This window comes from Lemur catta, chromosome 16, assembly GCF_020740605.2.
Source record: "Lemur catta isolate mLemCat1 chromosome 16, mLemCat1.pri, whole genome shotgun sequence".
NCBI lineage: Eukaryota > Metazoa > Chordata > Mammalia > Primates > Lemuridae > Lemur > Lemur catta.
The window spans coordinates 8,539,921-8,556,306 of record NC_059143.1 but is presented as its reverse complement, the minus strand read 5'-3'; the positions used below and the strand labels follow the sequence as shown (position 1 = coordinate 8,556,306).

Sequence of the window (16,386 nt, the reverse complement as noted above, 5' to 3'; positions counted from 1 at the left end):
TTCTTGAGAATATGAAATTTGAATAGCTTTTAGCAATCTTGCTAAACCCACTGGAATTTTGATCCCAGGGTCTTGCTCATGCTCTTAAGTGGCTTCCAGCTTTCACTGCATCCAGAGCAAAGTTCACACCGTTAGGGGATTTGTATGCAAAGATCACATCATCACCTCTTTCATTCCTACTTCTCGTTCCTGCCTCACTCCGTTCTCCGGCGCTGGGGCATCCATGTATATGACTTGCTTTCTGGCCCGACCCCCTTTGATGAGAACTTGAGGCTCAAAGTTGGAGGTGCCGATGCCATCCGAGGAATAGAAGGCCACGCTGTACTTTAGTTTGCCACCGTATGCCAGGAGCTATCAAATAGTAAGGCGTTGTTTACTTCTCTGACACAGCCTTGGCTTAAAAACATTTTATTGCAAGCCTGCCGTCGTAGGAGAGAAATCTTAGATCTTAAAAATACATCACATGAGTGAAATATGTTGTCTGGAATTTGCTTCCTTCTGATTATGTTTAATTACAGACTATGAAATTGGCCTGAGTTATACAGCTCTTGATGATACCAACACAAGTGAGCTCCAAAGTAACAAATCAATGTGGTAGCGATTCAAATTATTTTCAAGCTTCTTTATATTAAAAATTACCTATATCTATTGGAGGACTCAATATATATTTGCAAATGTTAAAGATCAGGGTAAATTTACACATAGACTCCAATGTTTATATAAACAAAAATGCAACTGATGCCTTTCATGACTCTTTTGTAGGATTTTTCCCCCCAAAATGGGGGATGATTTCTAGAGAAGGGCCTCTCAGGCCATAGCATCTAGACTTGCACTGAGCTTATATCAGTAAATACAGTACAGTCACATGCTGCATAATGACATTTTGGTCAGTGACAAACCACATATACAACCATGGTCCCATAAGATTATCATACGGTATTTCTAATGTACCTTTTCTATGTTTTGATGTGTTTAGATACACAACAACTTATCATTATGTTCCAAGCTCCTACATGTTCAGTACAGCAGCAGGTTGTACAGGTTTGCAGCCACGGAGCTATGCCACATGGCTTAGGTGTATAATAGACTATATCATCTGGGTATGTGATATTTACACAACGAGATCACCTAATGACACATTGCTCAGTGTCATTAAGCAATACCTGACTGTATACGTTTGTTCAATGACTGCTTTAGGAAGGAGAAAATTAATATGATTTGAACTTTAAGACTTTCAAAATGAATGAAAAATTTTAAATAACCACATATTTGTTGGGATTCTTATGAGTGTTAAACTTCTTCATCCCCACTTAACAGAGGAAATTAATAACTGCTTCTTTTAGTGACAGGCCAGCACAGACTGTGGTGATTTTAAACTACATCCGTATCCCCCAGGGAGCGGCACTGGCCCTGGGCTGGGTGTGCACCTCACCTGGTCTCCCTGGAACTGCTCCGGCAGCCGCCAGTAGAACGGCTCTGTGTGGATGTGCCGCCGGACTGTCACGGCGTCCAGCAGGACATCAGGGGCCTGGTAGTAAACCCCCTGGGTCGTGCCCCTCAGGTCACTCTGAGAAACCACTCGCAGAAGAGGCTGATCTGAGCCCAGCAATACCTAGTCATCAAAGGGAGGAAAATGCACTTCAAAACATGCACTAACCACTCCTATTTGATTCCTTGGATTCCACCATTGTCTCACAGATCAAACAGCTCCATTATTAAAACAGGAATAGGACAGACTTTTCCTTTAAACTAAACATCTGGATTAAAATGAACTGAAAGTGCTTTATTATTATTTTTTAACTATTCAAAGATTAAGAGTAAGAAGGTGCTTTAATGTTCAATGATATGCAGGAGACGGTTGAGATGTTGCAGTTTTATCTTCTCTCCAACTAAAGCTTTTGACAGATTAGCTAAGGAAAAGCACTGAAAGCCTTTAGTTCAAGCTCCGTTCATTCCCTTGGCCAGCAGGAGGGGAGCTCTGATTCATGCACAATACCAACCCAGATTAGCTGCCTAGAATTTCTGATGCCATGAGGGCAACATTTAACGTAATGACCGTGTCTTCTCTCCCTACCCAAATCCCGAGGGGAGAGGGTTAGAAACAGAACATTCTGACTGAGTGTGACTTACTGGGCTCCTCACATAACCCTCCAGCTCTGAGCAGAGGTGGGACAGCCCAAAGCAGAAGCAGGGGCTGCATCCCAGGGGGTCGTCCGCGTGGAGAGCGAAGGTGCCCTCCCGACACTCGCTGCACTGCAGGCCAATGACATTTTCCTAAAGGGGAACAAATAAGGGACTTTTTTTTTCCAGGAAAAAGAAGATGCAATTTCTGAACAAACAGATATGAAACATGAAAATAATTCTAAAGATAATTTTAGGTCCACAAATGTCACTCTCTCCTTGGAATGGGTCCCTACGCTCTCTGAGCATCGGTTCTCTCAAAGACTCAATCAACGACTCCGGAACACCGACGATTATCTGAATCGTCATGGAAGCTTTCAGAAGGCACAGATTCCCTGATAAGAATCTCCTGAGATAGGCCTGGAATCTGCCTTGAGTCCCCAGGTGATTCTGACGATCTGAGAGTTTGGAGAACCACTGACCAGGTGACTGCTAAGGCAGGTCCCTGCTGTTCTGCTTGTCTGTTACGAGCATTGCTGTGGTAAGATGTGGTCAGCCAAAAACAGGGAGACTGGTGATGCCATCATTATTCCCAGGCCATAATGCCTACACCAGTTTCCCCTTCCTCGTCAAGCCATCACCAATCCAGCAGGTCTCCCTCTCACCACCCACAGGGAAAGGACCAGAGAGGCTGGCAATGACCTCCCGATAACAAGGCACATGGGGAAAACTGATGGAAAGTACGAAATTTAAAATGACATGGAAATCTTGCCTCCTGGGAAAACAATAAACATGAATTTTTATGTTCCATCAGTATGGCCAGCACACACCAGAGTATAACAACCTCACAGCTACAACATCACAACTCTCCCTGCACCCCGGGGTTGTCTAGCTCACTGCACATTCAAGGCGGATCAGCCACTCGGCCCACTGGAACACATGATCGAAGACTCAGAGTTCTACAAAGTGGGTCCATCATCTGACACTTGTAATTAACAGTAACAATTCCATTTTAAGAGTAATGTGAGATTCTAGAAAAGCATACCAGACTTTACACTCAGGCGTAGAAGGGAGTGTGAACTCATTAGGAAAAGTGGCTAAAACTTAGCTGCTCATTTAAACAGTCAAAAGTCCAAGAGCGATAAAGACAAGCTGGAGAGAGGCAGAAAGAGGAGGATCCACAGCACACACCTTGCAAGAGCAGGTCCCGGTTTCCTCCGCACAGCTGCAGAGACCCTGGTCCAGGTCACAGCTGTCCCCTGATGTCCCCCTCAGGTCGCAGTCACAGGGAACACAGTCTGGGAAGTCTCTGTAGCCCAGAGAGCACTCATCGCAGCGCTGTCCAGCAAATTCCGACTTGCACTGGCAATGGCCGGTGAGCACATCGCACTGATGACTGGTTGACCCCCCTGAACTGCAATTGCAGGGCTGCAAGAACAAATACTAACTAAATAAAAAGGGGGCTTTTATGTTTTCATCAGCACACATATTTGGATTACAGGAAAACACTAAATGTGGGGAAGTTATGCAAATGAACCGATGTCTTACTGTTGCTACACAGAATCACCCTGCCACCTGCCAACAAGAGGCAGGGACTGCACTGCTGGACATTTGTGCATCTTAGTGACACATGTGCATTGGCCCAAAACTGTGAACTGAAATCAAAGATAACGGGTCAAAACAATCTAGCAAAATTATTTTAGGAGTCCAGTAATTTTCCCACTGTTTTCAAAACACAAACCATGTCCACATTTAACTGAAGAAAGTTATCTATAAAACTGGAGCCCTCCAAGATTGGAAATAATCCCCCAATAAAGTGATTTAGGACTTTCACTTGGAAGATAGTCTACATTGCACAATTTATTTAAAGGGCACTAAATTTTTTTCTTGGATTTTCTAACCAATTTCCCAATTCGTTTTTTTAAGAAAACCTAGAATAAGGTGTTTTAAGGATGTTGCTTCCTCCACTGTGATTTCTACAATCTGCACTGAGTTTTAAGTATAAACCACAAGGCTATTCAACAGGTTAAAACGGAGTGAATAGGTAGAAGAAAAGTCATGCGACACGCTACGGCAGAGCAACGCTCAGTTCCGCAAACGCGTGGACGGCAGCGCACACCTGGCATCCCTTCTCTGGGTGGTGGCCCCAGTGGTCATCCTCACATTCCTCACACTTCACACCCCGAGTGTGAGGAGGGCACACGCACTCTCCAGATTCCGGGTCACACGTGTTCTGGGTGTCTGGGCAGTCACAGGCTGGAATAAAGACAATGCTTTGTTACAGACCAGGTTGATCGATGTAATTAACGGGCTAAGAGCTGATGTTGTTAGTTCCCTTTTATTAACAGTCTGAACCGTTCTTTGAGTTCCTGAAAGGCACCTGTGATTCCCAAGAACAGGCAGAGCTAATATTTATTGAGCACTTACTGTGTGCCAGATGCCGTGTTAGGGATTTACACACAACCCCTTACAATGGTTTCTTGATGTAGGTTATAATTAGCTTCTCCATTTTACAGGCGAGGAAACTAAGGCTCCGTGAAGCTAAGTAATTAATCTGAGCTCACACAGGCAGTAGGCGGCAGAGCCATGACCAAAACTTATGCTTGTGCCCCGATAGGGGTCAGGTAACAGGAAAACGGTATGAAATCCTCACATAAAGAAGAGAAAAAGTAAAGGAACTTAACAGAAATTAGTCAGAAGTCAAAGGAGGGCTCAAAGGAAAGTCTAGGGATGATTATAAAGTCCCAAACAAGGAACTCAAGAGCTTACGTGTACAGCCACCATCCTGGTATGCATAGAAGCCGTGGGCACACCTGTCACACCTTTCTCCTGCTACACCTGGGACGCAGTGGCATTGGCCTTCATCCGTGCAGTCATCCGACATGGAGCCGGCCATGCTGCAGTTGCAGGGCAGGCAGCCACACCCCGAGTCCAGCCCATAGTAGCCGTGCTGTTTCAGCAGGGGGGAGAACCACAGCAGGCAACGGATGTTTTAATAAGCAGCTACACATACTGGAATGTTTTCCAAAGCACACCCAGGATCTTTCATAGAATCATAAAGTATTTATGACACGATCCCACCCCTTTGCCCAGCGAGTACCTGCTCTCAGATGGGGATGCACAGCACCCACAGCCACGCTTAGGGAGTGAGCTCTTCCCAACAGGCATGCGCTCAATCTCCTCTGCACCGCAGCTAAGGTGTCGATTATTAACATCACCGACAAAGACTTTAATGGCATGCAACGACCAGCAGGCACCTTACCAAGCACTGGTCACACTGCTGTCCGGTGACGTGTGGTTTGCAGTCACAGAGTCCAGTCTCGAGGTGGCACACGGCAGAAAGGGAGCCTTTCTCATGGCATCCGCAGGCTGACACACGCACACAAAAGACACATTAACGTTCACTTCTGGGTATGGTGATCATAAGATCTTTAATCCCCACAAGAAAAAATGTAAACATTCAATGTTTCGAATCACAAAGCTAAAAATAAATATCACTTGCAATAACTTCAAAAATTTCACTTTTTTCTTAAAAGTAAACCAAAACAGGGGTGGTAGAAGGAACCATCACAGAAAACAAAACTGATGCTATTAAGATAATAATTAGTAATCGAACTTGACCAATTTCACAAATTCCTTACAAGTTTTTAAGTGACCTACAAATATCCATGAAAAACATGCAATGGAGATTTCAAAATCAACTAAGCCATTCACTCTCATTCCAATCATGTATATATTTAATATCTGAAAGCTCAGTTACAACATAATCTAGATAAGTACATATTAATATTGTTAATATGTTTCATAATTTAATAAAAAATATTTCCCTGTTCTAAGCCATGAGTCATTTTTAGTTTCAGGCCAGACATTTCAGATTTATGTACAGTTAATACATTAACATTTAAAGCTATGAAGTTCCCTATCTTCTCAAAGCAATGCAATTTAAAGGGTCCAAAAAATGTTAAATCAATACTCATAGGGCAACCGTCAACATGTACTTCAGTTAAAATATTTCATATTCACTGACAAAATATCCCAGCCACTGTTTATGCATGTCTGGAGAAAATGTACAATGTCTGTCAAGATATAACAATGCAAGAAAGGAAAAGAAAAAACTTTGTTCACAAAGAATGGCCAGCCCAAGCACAATCCGTGAGGAACATACTGCAGCAGCAGTGGCAGACGCTGGAAACGAGGGCTGGCGCTCAGAAGGCCCTGGAATCCTGCCTCATTCACGGACTGCGGCCAGCCTTGCCCGGTACAAGCAAGTTGATGCTACGGTCCCGAGGAGGTTGCGCTCGCTGGAGCTCTTTAGGGACTTGCTCTGCCATCCCTACTGCTGACTCCTGGGCACACGTCTCTTCCCAACTGTTCCCCATTAAACACAAGACACCGCACCCCTGTCCTCTCCTGCTGAGGTTCCATCTCCCCAGCACTCCCTGCCACCTCCCTTCCCTGCCTCCTGGCACGTCCATCCAACCCTGCTTTTGCACCGTGTCTTCCTTGCTCCTTGTCTGCTAAAACCGCCCTTCTTAAAGTCTCCAGGGACTTCCTAGGTGCCAAACTCAGGGAGCAGATTTCAGCCCCCATCTTGTTGAACCTTTCTGTAGAATGAGACCCGCTGGCCTCTCTCTCCCTGTGGAAGCTCCCTCTTACTGAGGCTTTGGGGACACCCACTCTTCTAGTTTCCTTCCTGCTCCTCGTGTGTCTCTTACCCTGTCTCCCACTCTGTGTCGCATTTAACGCCTCCTCTTCCTCTGGGGAATATTTAAAGTTCAATGTGGGTATGAGCATCACAAAATATTAAGGATAATAAAAAATCATATTTATTGTACGATATGCCTGTCGGTCTGTGTCCCCATCACAGTATTTTTTTGGAACCTGCATAACAAACTTGGGAGGGAGGGACTATACTTTTCTGTATTTTCAGTGTGAAATCTAAAACTTGGAAAGATTGCATAACTTTTCATAGGTCACACAGCTCTTAGTAGTGCTCTCTCTATAGGAATCATTATTATAGTAATTATTAATTAAAATGTTATTCATGTTACAAATAATACTAATTTAGAATAGTTGACAATTACTGACTAGCCAAGTACTTTACATATATCTTAATTCTGGTAACTACCACACAATATAAATATTATACCCATGTGACTCACTGCATATAAGCTTCCTTTACTGTTCAAGCCCCGCGGTCCTCACCTCCCTCAGCGGCACTCGACCTGCCTGAGCCTCGCCACACCCCGACTCTGGCTGCTACTCCAGGGCAAGGCAGGCGAAACCGACTGATCGGTTCGTTCTCTTACCAAGCTTCAGGATAGTTGGGGATACAGGTGAGTAAACAGATGTTGGGTTAAACTATATGAATTTGCTTTTTTTTAAGGTCAATAATACAAAACACTAGCATTCTCCCTTGGCTTCACCTAATAAAATATGGTCTTATCTAAGAGCGTGGGGACCCACGGGAAGTCCATGGAGGCTCCCCTATTATAGAAATGGAAGGATTTCTAGTGAGATATCCAGAAACAGTTCATAGGAGTCTGTCTCATCAAAGCTAGGGGAGGTGAAAGAGGAGATGAGAAAGGAATAAAAAGTGTGAATGTCAGAAACTAGAGAGAGCCCGACAGCGTCAGCTCCGTAACCAGCCCAGACCCGGACCCGAATCCTCCCTGTTCTAACCCTGCTCCCGGCTTCCCACTAAGACCTATTTCCTACCTTATTTTTGATCTCCTCATTTCTAGGCCTCATTAACTCCATCCACCAGCAGGATGCCTCTCTGGTCCCGACTCCCATCCCAACACCCCGCAGAGATCGCCCGCAGCGATGGCGGCAGAGGGAATAGCAGACGCGCAGCTCTGGTCACACCCTGGGCTGCCCAGAGTCTGCGGGAGCTGCCGGTGAGTCCCAGGATGGGGCGGACGGTATATCTTTGTCATCTCAGCACTGTACCCGAGACCCTTCCCAGGTGGCTGCCCTCCACCTGTCACCCCAGGACTGCTGTCCCTCCAGCCTCTGTCTTTTCCACCCCGGCCACACTCTTTCCAGCCTCTGCCTCAGGCAGGGCCCATCACTTGCCTGGGCCACAGCTTCCCTGCACCAGCCAGTCTTCCTGGGCATCTCCTTCGCACCCTTCAAGTCTCAGATTATTGGCACAGGTGACTTGCCCTTCCGCATGCTTCCACGGCCTTCACACACACCCTGGCGAGGTCATCCCTTGCCCTTGACCTTTGCTGCTACGTGGTGGCCACTAACCACACCTGTCCACCAAATGCTTGAGAGGCGTCTGACGCAACAGAGGAGCTGGACCTCTGGTTGCATTTTATTAAGTCATGAAGCAGCTTTGTCAACATGGACGCCAATATTAAAGAAAATGATTTTCTGGTACACGATAGAAAACTTTTCAGTATGTTTGAACCACCTTTCCAACTGCAAATTTTACTTGATCTAAATATAGATCAAGTATTTCTGATGAAAATTTAGCACCCTCATTGAGCCGGGCTATAAAATATACACTGAATTTTGAAGAATTGGTATTAAAAAAGAAAGTAAATATGTAATACTTTAAAAAATTGCCAGCCTGAGCAAGAGCGAGACCCCGCCTCTACTAAAAATAGAAGGAAATTATATGGACAGCTAAAAATATATACAGAAAAATTAGCTGGGCATGGTGGCGCATGCCTGTATTCCCAGCTACTTGGGAGACTGAGGCAGGAGGATCACTTGAGCCCAGGAGTTTGAGGTTGCTGTGAGCTAGGCTGATGCCATGGCACTCTAGCCTGGGCAACAGAGCGAGACTCTGACTCAAAAAATAAATAAATAAATAAATAAATAAATTGATTGCATGAGAAAATGATTTTTAAAATGTATCGGATTAAATGAAATATATTACTAAAATATATTTCACCTATTTCTTTTTACTTTTTAAAATGTGGCTACTAGAACATTTTAAACTACATGTGTGGTTTACATTATATTTCTATTGGACAGCATTGGTATAGAAAAATAATTAAAATTACCATTTTATTACTAGTAATTATAATAGTAACCATATAATGTCTAGAACTTAAAATTTCTTATCCCACTGACTTCTCACAAAGGGCTTAGTATACACATATAGTTACATCCATTTCATGTATAAGGAAATAGTGGCTCAGAGAAGTTAATAAATTTGCCCAATATCACACAGCACAGTTGGTCCTGGAATCAAACCCGTGTTAGTTAGACTCCAAAGCCTGGCATCCACAGGTGCACTTTCTCCCCTATACCACCATTCTGTGTAGCTTCCCAGTAGATTTGGACCATAATTTTCCAGCTACCTATCATGGTACTTAGCACAGTACCTGGAAAATACCAGACACTTAATAGTGCATGAACAAAGGAATGAATCATCAAGCTTGTAGAAAAGGTAAAAAGAAATGACATGAGGATTGTGAAAACATTCTGTACACTTTGCAGGATTACACAAATACCCGTTATCATAAGTATCTTGGTAGGATGCCCAACCAAGGCAGCTACTCTGCGGAAGATGAGCCTGATTGGCCCAGGGCTGTAAAACATGTTCTGTCTCTAACGTGGCCTGTGAAAATACTATTTCTGTGTCGCTAGCGCCCTCTTGTGTCTCCATGTTGTAATACCATAGTAGGACTTGGGCATTTGTACGAAATCACCAAAATAATTTATAATTGCCACTTTCACGCTTTCTTCAAGACTGTGCCAAAAATGTCTGACGGCCGAGTCATCCCTACGGTTAGGTCATCTCAGGTATATGAAAATCTACTTTTCTCTGTGAGTGGTTTGACAGGGTGCGTAATTTCCAGGCGGAACTCAGCCATGTGAGGAGGGGTGGGGCAGTTGAGGCACAGGCTGCAAAGGCGCGCTAACGCCATGCTTATGCAGTTTCCAGGGTTCGAGTCTCACCGCGTCCCACCCTTCTTCTTGGAATGCCATCAGCCTCCTGCAGCCCCTCAGCATCTCCCACCCAAACACGATGGGCTTTGAGCATCGCTCTTCCCCCATTTCAGTCCCGGGCAGAGCTGGCACTTTGTACCCTTCCTCCTCGAGTGGCAGGTGCACACTTCCCAGGCCACTGACCTTCACGGAGAGCCACTGACCAAGCTCCCCTGGGGTAGCTAGAGAGGAACTGGGTCTTGGGTCCATACTGGATCAGTTCGGGACCCTGCATTATCACAAGCAACCCCTCAAGACAAAGCCACCTATATCAGCCACAAGCTGAGTCCTGTTTGACACATGTGAGTAGACGGATGGAGACTTCCTATGGTGACAAGTAAGAGCCCCCGCACTCACCGCGGCAGTTTTTGGCAGTCACGGCGTCCCCGTAGAACCCGTCAGCACACCTTTCGCAGTGGGCCCCGTCTGTGTTCCCCACGCACTTCAGGCACTCCCCGGTGACCGAGTCGCAGTGACCAGCCTCCAAGGGGTCCACGTTGCCGCTGCAGTCACAAGGAACACAGGACTCCCCGGGCACTGTGGGGTTTCCATAGTAACCGTCTGCGCATCTGTATCAGAGATTGAAAGCGAGATCAAACAAACGCAATTACTCAAGACCTTACCCCACTGTCCAGGGACTCCCTGAAGGGCTAATAAATCAGACCGATTCTTCTCCCTAAGATTTACTGTGAAAGGGACCCAACTCCACGCTCAAGCATCCACAGACCCCCTTCACCCATCCTGGCAAACAGGGAGAGCGTCCAAACGAGGCATAAATCCTGTGGACACACATGCACCATGTCTAGGACCAACTTCACCCACCGCTGACACTCAGTAGCCACACAGCTCTCCCATGGGCTTGGCCAGAGCTGGGTCTGACGGCCACATGGGGAAGGACAACAGTGGCTTCCAGCTGTCTTCCAGGAAGGCAGCTATTAAATCAACCACCTGCCACCTGCGAGTTGCCCAGAGCAATGGAATCCTCCAACGTGTGAACCACAAATTCTGACTCCTCGCTGCTCCCCATCGTTATTGATGAGAACTCAGATTAGCTCCAGGAGAGATACCATTCTTTAAAAATTCCCAGCAAGTTCTAACATTCATTTTTTAACCGATATATCAGTTTTCCTCTATGATTCTATGAAATAATAATTACGCCTCAAAACTCCAAAACCACACTTAACTATACATTTAAATATAAGCACATGGGATTTAATTTAATTTTTTAAATTTTTTTATTTAATTTTTCAAAAATGCTAATGCAGCTTTCTGAAACCAGTGGGGCAACACAGAGTACCTCTCGCACCAAGCCCCCGAGTGCCCCGCAGCACACTGGTCACAGACCACTTCGTCTCCTTCATCCAGGTGGCAGGTGGGGCTGAAACTGACAAAACAGAAATCAATGCCATTTTCCAATGGATGGTGCAGAATTTCTAAATATTTTAAATGCTAAATTTCTACCACTCCTGTGCTTACGAACTTTCAATGAGTCCTCACTCCTTAGCGGGGAGCCTAAGGCTTCGGGCCATCCCACCTACCCCCGCCCCCAGACCCATCTGTCTTTCACCCACGTTCCTGGTCACTGGGCACTCACTGCTCCCTGCTCCTCTGTCCCTCCACCCGAAATGCCCTTGCCTCTCCCTGTCCTGCCTGGGTTAACCCAGCTCAGCCCAATGTCCCAGTCAGCTGCCACTTCCCCAGGAGGCCTGCTCGGACGCCCCTGAGAAGCGGCTTCCCCTCCTCCAGTTCCCCGGCACTGGCTCCCGCCCCGGAGCCCTTCCCACGCGAGCAAGAGTGAGCTCTCTACACACAGCACGGTCAGGAGGATCCCGCGGCTCCCAGGGACCCCCACTGCTGACTGAGGTCCCTTCAAACCCTATTCCTGTGTCTTGGGGAGGCCTGCCTGGGCTGACTGACTGACGGTACCCCCTGATTGAATCGCAAGTCACCAGGATTGCATCCTTTTTATGCCCTGGAGTTGCAAATAAAAAAATCCCTGTGGGGACTTCTTTGGGAGTGAGTGGAGAAAGAGTTCTGATGGTTAAACCAGTGAGAGAGAAACCAGGACACCCACACCCTAGCATGACATTCAAGGCCTTGCCCAGTAGGCCTCCCTCCACTCCCCCCAGGCCTTCTGCTCCAGCGCCAGCTGCAGTTCCTCCAACAGAACATGCCCGTTCCTGCTGCGGCCTTGGTGCACCCAGCTTCTCCTGGCTGGAAAGCCCATCTGTGCCGCAATGGAATTCCTCCCCCCCCACCTCCTCCTCCTCCTCCTCCAAGTCTGAGAGAAGGGCTTCCTCAGGGTCAGTCCTGCACCCTCCCAGGTATGTTGGACACTGCCCTCCCTCTGCCCCACCATCCAGGGGATGGCTCTCCACTAAAGTCATGGCCACTTATGAGTCCCCTGGGGCCAGCAGCCAGGTGTGAACAGTGTGACGCTCAGCATACCTGCTGTGACACCCTATACACAGGTAGACACTCAATATACATTTGTTCAATCAATGAGTGAACTCAGACCATTCCCATGTAGCCTCGTATTTACATATTTTGGTCATTAGATCAAAAACTTCCTAAGCCCAGGGACAATGTTTTATTCCTCTCTGTGTCCCCTCTGCCTTCCAGCCCAGTGGTAGGTGCACAATGTACAGCTGCGGAAGAACTGATGACCAACATTAGACCAAGAGGGCTAGACAGTGTGCTATGTCCTGCTACCACACAGATTTTCTTGCATACTTTAATACGCCAAACTTTTTTTTTTTTACAGAAGATAATCCACCTCTCTGTCTCTAATCCAAATCAATCACCACTGGGCAAAATTCACACGCCAATTACACACACACAGAGTCTGGCTCTGGAGATGTTAGTCGCATCTTGGCGGCGATCCCGGCCACGCTGCAGGAGCCACTGGTGGAGCTGCAAGGCTTACTTGTTGGAGGCCGTGGCGAGAGGGCAGGCGCAAGGCTGGCAGTCCCCGGGAGTCCCTCGGGAAGGCTCCCCATAGAAGCTGGGCAAGCACCGCTCACAGTGGTCCCCGGTGGTGTTGTGCGTGCACGCCTAAGGCACATGCGTGAAAAGGAGGATCAGTTAAGGTTCCTCTACAAACAATTTGAAGTCCAAGTGGAAAAAAAAGAGACAAAATGCTAAAACCAGTCACCAAACTCTAAGTTATATTTTCAGATCAACTAATTTTTTAAAATGTAATTTGTATAAATGAGAAACCTAAGAACTTTCACTTTGACTGTGTTGGAGTAACAAGTACTAGCCTTGCCCACCTGTAGAAAACAGCTAGAAAACTGGAGCAAAATATATCAAACAGCTGCTTTCAGAGACCGGACAGCAGCTAGTACAGGGCTGCGGTGCCTGGGGGAAGGGAAGTGATTGAGGTGAGTCCCACGATCAGATCGCATGTCTTTCTTCCCAGAGGCTCTTGCCAGGAGGTGGGGGGAGGATCCCAAGTCAGCATGGTGGTTTTGCTGTGTGGAGGACACAGAGCTCAGAGTCTGGGTGAGGCTGGACCAGGTGGATTTGGGGCAGAGTACTGGAGCTTCACAGAGTAAGAGCACCAGAAATCTGCACAGGGACTCGTTTGAATATAGCTACTGAATGCTAAGCTTCTCAAGTATATAGTGAAACTCCAGGAGGCCAGACAAAGAAATACAGGTGAGCTGTAAGCTGAAAAATTCTGAACTTACACAGAGCTAAGGGACATTAGAATTCTCACCAGTCAGTGTGGGGAAATCCTGAGAAATACTCAGCACTTTGCAGAGAAACATTCCGCACTTTGTAGAGAAATACTCGGCACTCTGTAGAGACCCTAGGAAACCCCTTAACAGTAGGGCTAACCCCACTGTAGAGTAGAGGCTACACTAGACCCACCCTAACAAAGGTTACAAACAACCCTTGAAGCAATCAAGCTGACCTGCAATAATTTAACTGCCTGCCAAAGTAAACTTCCACATCCTTTAAAGGAAAGCAACAAAATCCAGAAACTCGGCAATGCAACAATATTCATTCAATAATCTCCATCATGCAATCAAAAAGTACTCAATATGTTCCCACTGGGCACATCTAGGCATCTTTGGATTCCATGAGTATGAGAGAAAATAAGGTAAATAATACATACATGTGGAGAAGGGAGGGCTGCTGCAACAGCAGGGCCCTGCATGCCCTGATACGCGTGAGCAGGTGCTGGAGGTGAAGGGTCATTCTTTTGCAAACACAGTGATAGTGAGTAGTGGTTGGACAACAATCATCAGACTGTTAAATCTAAGGGGAAATTCTGATGAAGAATAGGATGCCAGCATGGTCTTAAAGTGTCTTCCTCAGACTGCTTATTAATTGCAAAAAGAAAGAAGCGTTATAGAGTGGGAAAACTGACCAACACCTTGCCTGTATAATCAGAATTACTACCGCCAGTGAGGGCAGGTGGACACTGGCACTCCCACAGGTGGTGCCTTGAGAGAAACGCCTCACTCAGGAAGAATTCCAGCCTGAAATGCTCAACCTGATTCTACCCATGAGAAAACAACACAAGAACCCAGAATAAGGGACATTCTATTTTTTTTAAAAAAAGGATTATATTATTCAAGATGTCAGTTTCATGAAAGAAAAAGAACGTCAGTGGGAATACTTGAGTTAAAGGAGCCCGAAGAGACTTGGCAATAAAATGCAATACCTGTGCCCAGATGGGGCCAGTACTGGAGGGAAAATGCCACAGGACACGATTGGGTCAACTGACAAAACTGAAAAATGGGTGGTAGACAGAAAAAGGAGAGTATGGACGTTAAATTTACTTAAGTTGATAACTCAGCTATGGTTATAGAAGAAATATACACACTAAAGTGTTTAGGGATAAATGGCCATAGTGTATGCAACTCATTCTCAAGTGGTTTAGAAAAGATATCATAATTAGGTAGACGGACAATGAGACTACTAACGCCAGTGGGAGAAAATGTTAGCAACAGGGGCATCTAGGTAAATGGCAGGTATTCTAAACACTATTCTTATTCCCATAACTTTTAGATACATTTAAAATTATTTCCAAATATAGTATTTTTTAAAATGGGAGATGAAAACTACTAGACATGAGAAGCAGCAAAAAAAAAAAATGTGATCCATAATCAAGAGAAAAATCAGTCATGAGAAACATACCAGAAATCACACAGATGAAGGAATTAGCAGGCATTTAAAACGCTATCATAAACATATTCAAAGATTTAAAGGAAAAATAAACACGGTGAAGAGAGAAATGCAAGATATAAAATAGAACCAAATGGAACTTGTAGAGCTAAAAAAAATATCATATCCAAAATGAAACTTTGACTGGGTGGGCATAACATCAGATTAGACTTTGCAGGAGAAAAGACCAGGAATTTGAAGACAGCAATAGAAACTCAAACCTGAGGAGAAAAGCCACTGAAAAGAAACCAGCATCAGTCATCCATGGATCAATATCACATGAAATCAGATCAGGGGAGCAGAAAAGATATTTGGTCAAAAATGTTCATGATTTGATAACAACAAACTCACAAATTCCAGAAGCTCAATCAACCCCAAAAGGATGCGCATAAAGAAACCCACACCAAGGCACGTAGTCAAATTGTTCAAAACCGGGGACAGAGAGATCTTAAAGGTAGGCAGAGAAACAAGACAGAACAGCACACAGAATTGCACAGGTAGAATCAACACAGTCCAAAGCAACGGAACAACTTGAAAGTACTAAAAGAGGAATCTGCAAAAACAGATTTCAAAATTGAAGGCAAAGCAAAGCGTTTTTCAGGTGCACAAAAGATGAGAGAATTTGTCAGCCAGCAGACTTGCCCTAGAGAAACGCTAAACACAGTGATTCAGGCTGCGGAAAGGGGTCCCCGACGAAGTCGTACATTTACACCATGGAATGAAGAGCACTGGAAATGGTAAACACGTGAAAAGATACAAAAACCTTCTTCCCTCGTTTAAAACGTCTCTTAGGAAAGGACAGTTGTGCCGCCCCACGTGGATAGAGGGTGTGCTGGGAGAGGAGGGAGGAGGCAGCACCTGGGCCAAGGTCGAGCCAAGGTCACCCAGGAACTCTCTGTACTTTTGTAACTCCTCTGTAAATCTAAAATCATTTCCAAAGAACATTTAAAACTATAAAAATTACTATTATTTATTGTAATTAAAGCTTTAAGGCCACTTGCTATTTAGCATTTTCACTTTAATACGAGTATATATTTTTGTAAATATATATTAACAGAATCATGAGAAATCCAGGCTTTCAGCCTAGCTGCAACACGAGCAACAGGTGGCACAGCCATGGCATGCTGACCACCCCCC

At 45.4% G+C, this 16,386-nt stretch overlaps 1 protein-coding gene across 1 annotated transcript in view; it reads right to left on the bottom strand.

Moving 5' to 3' along the window:
• The window catches only part of LAMA1 (laminin subunit alpha 1), a 117,859-nt gene that overhangs the window by 56,566 nt on the left and 44,907 nt on the right, over positions 1–16,386 (bottom strand). Inside the window, exons 18-27 of the mRNA XM_045527610.1 lie at positions 12,998–13,125; positions 11,369–11,455; positions 10,429–10,640; positions 5,384–5,490; positions 4,891–5,071; positions 4,241–4,377; positions 3,313–3,549; positions 2,131–2,274; positions 1,433–1,612; positions 166–351 (exon numbers count right to left, since the gene is read on the bottom strand). Coding sequence (XP_045383566.1) covers positions 166–351; positions 1,433–1,612; positions 2,131–2,274; positions 3,313–3,549; positions 4,241–4,377; positions 4,891–5,071; positions 5,384–5,490; positions 10,429–10,640; positions 11,369–11,455; positions 12,998–13,125 — 1,599 coding nt within the window. The remainder of the gene's footprint in view (positions 1–165; positions 352–1,432; positions 1,613–2,130; positions 2,275–3,312; positions 3,550–4,240; positions 4,378–4,890; positions 5,072–5,383; positions 5,491–10,428; positions 10,641–11,368; positions 11,456–12,997; positions 13,126–16,386) is intronic.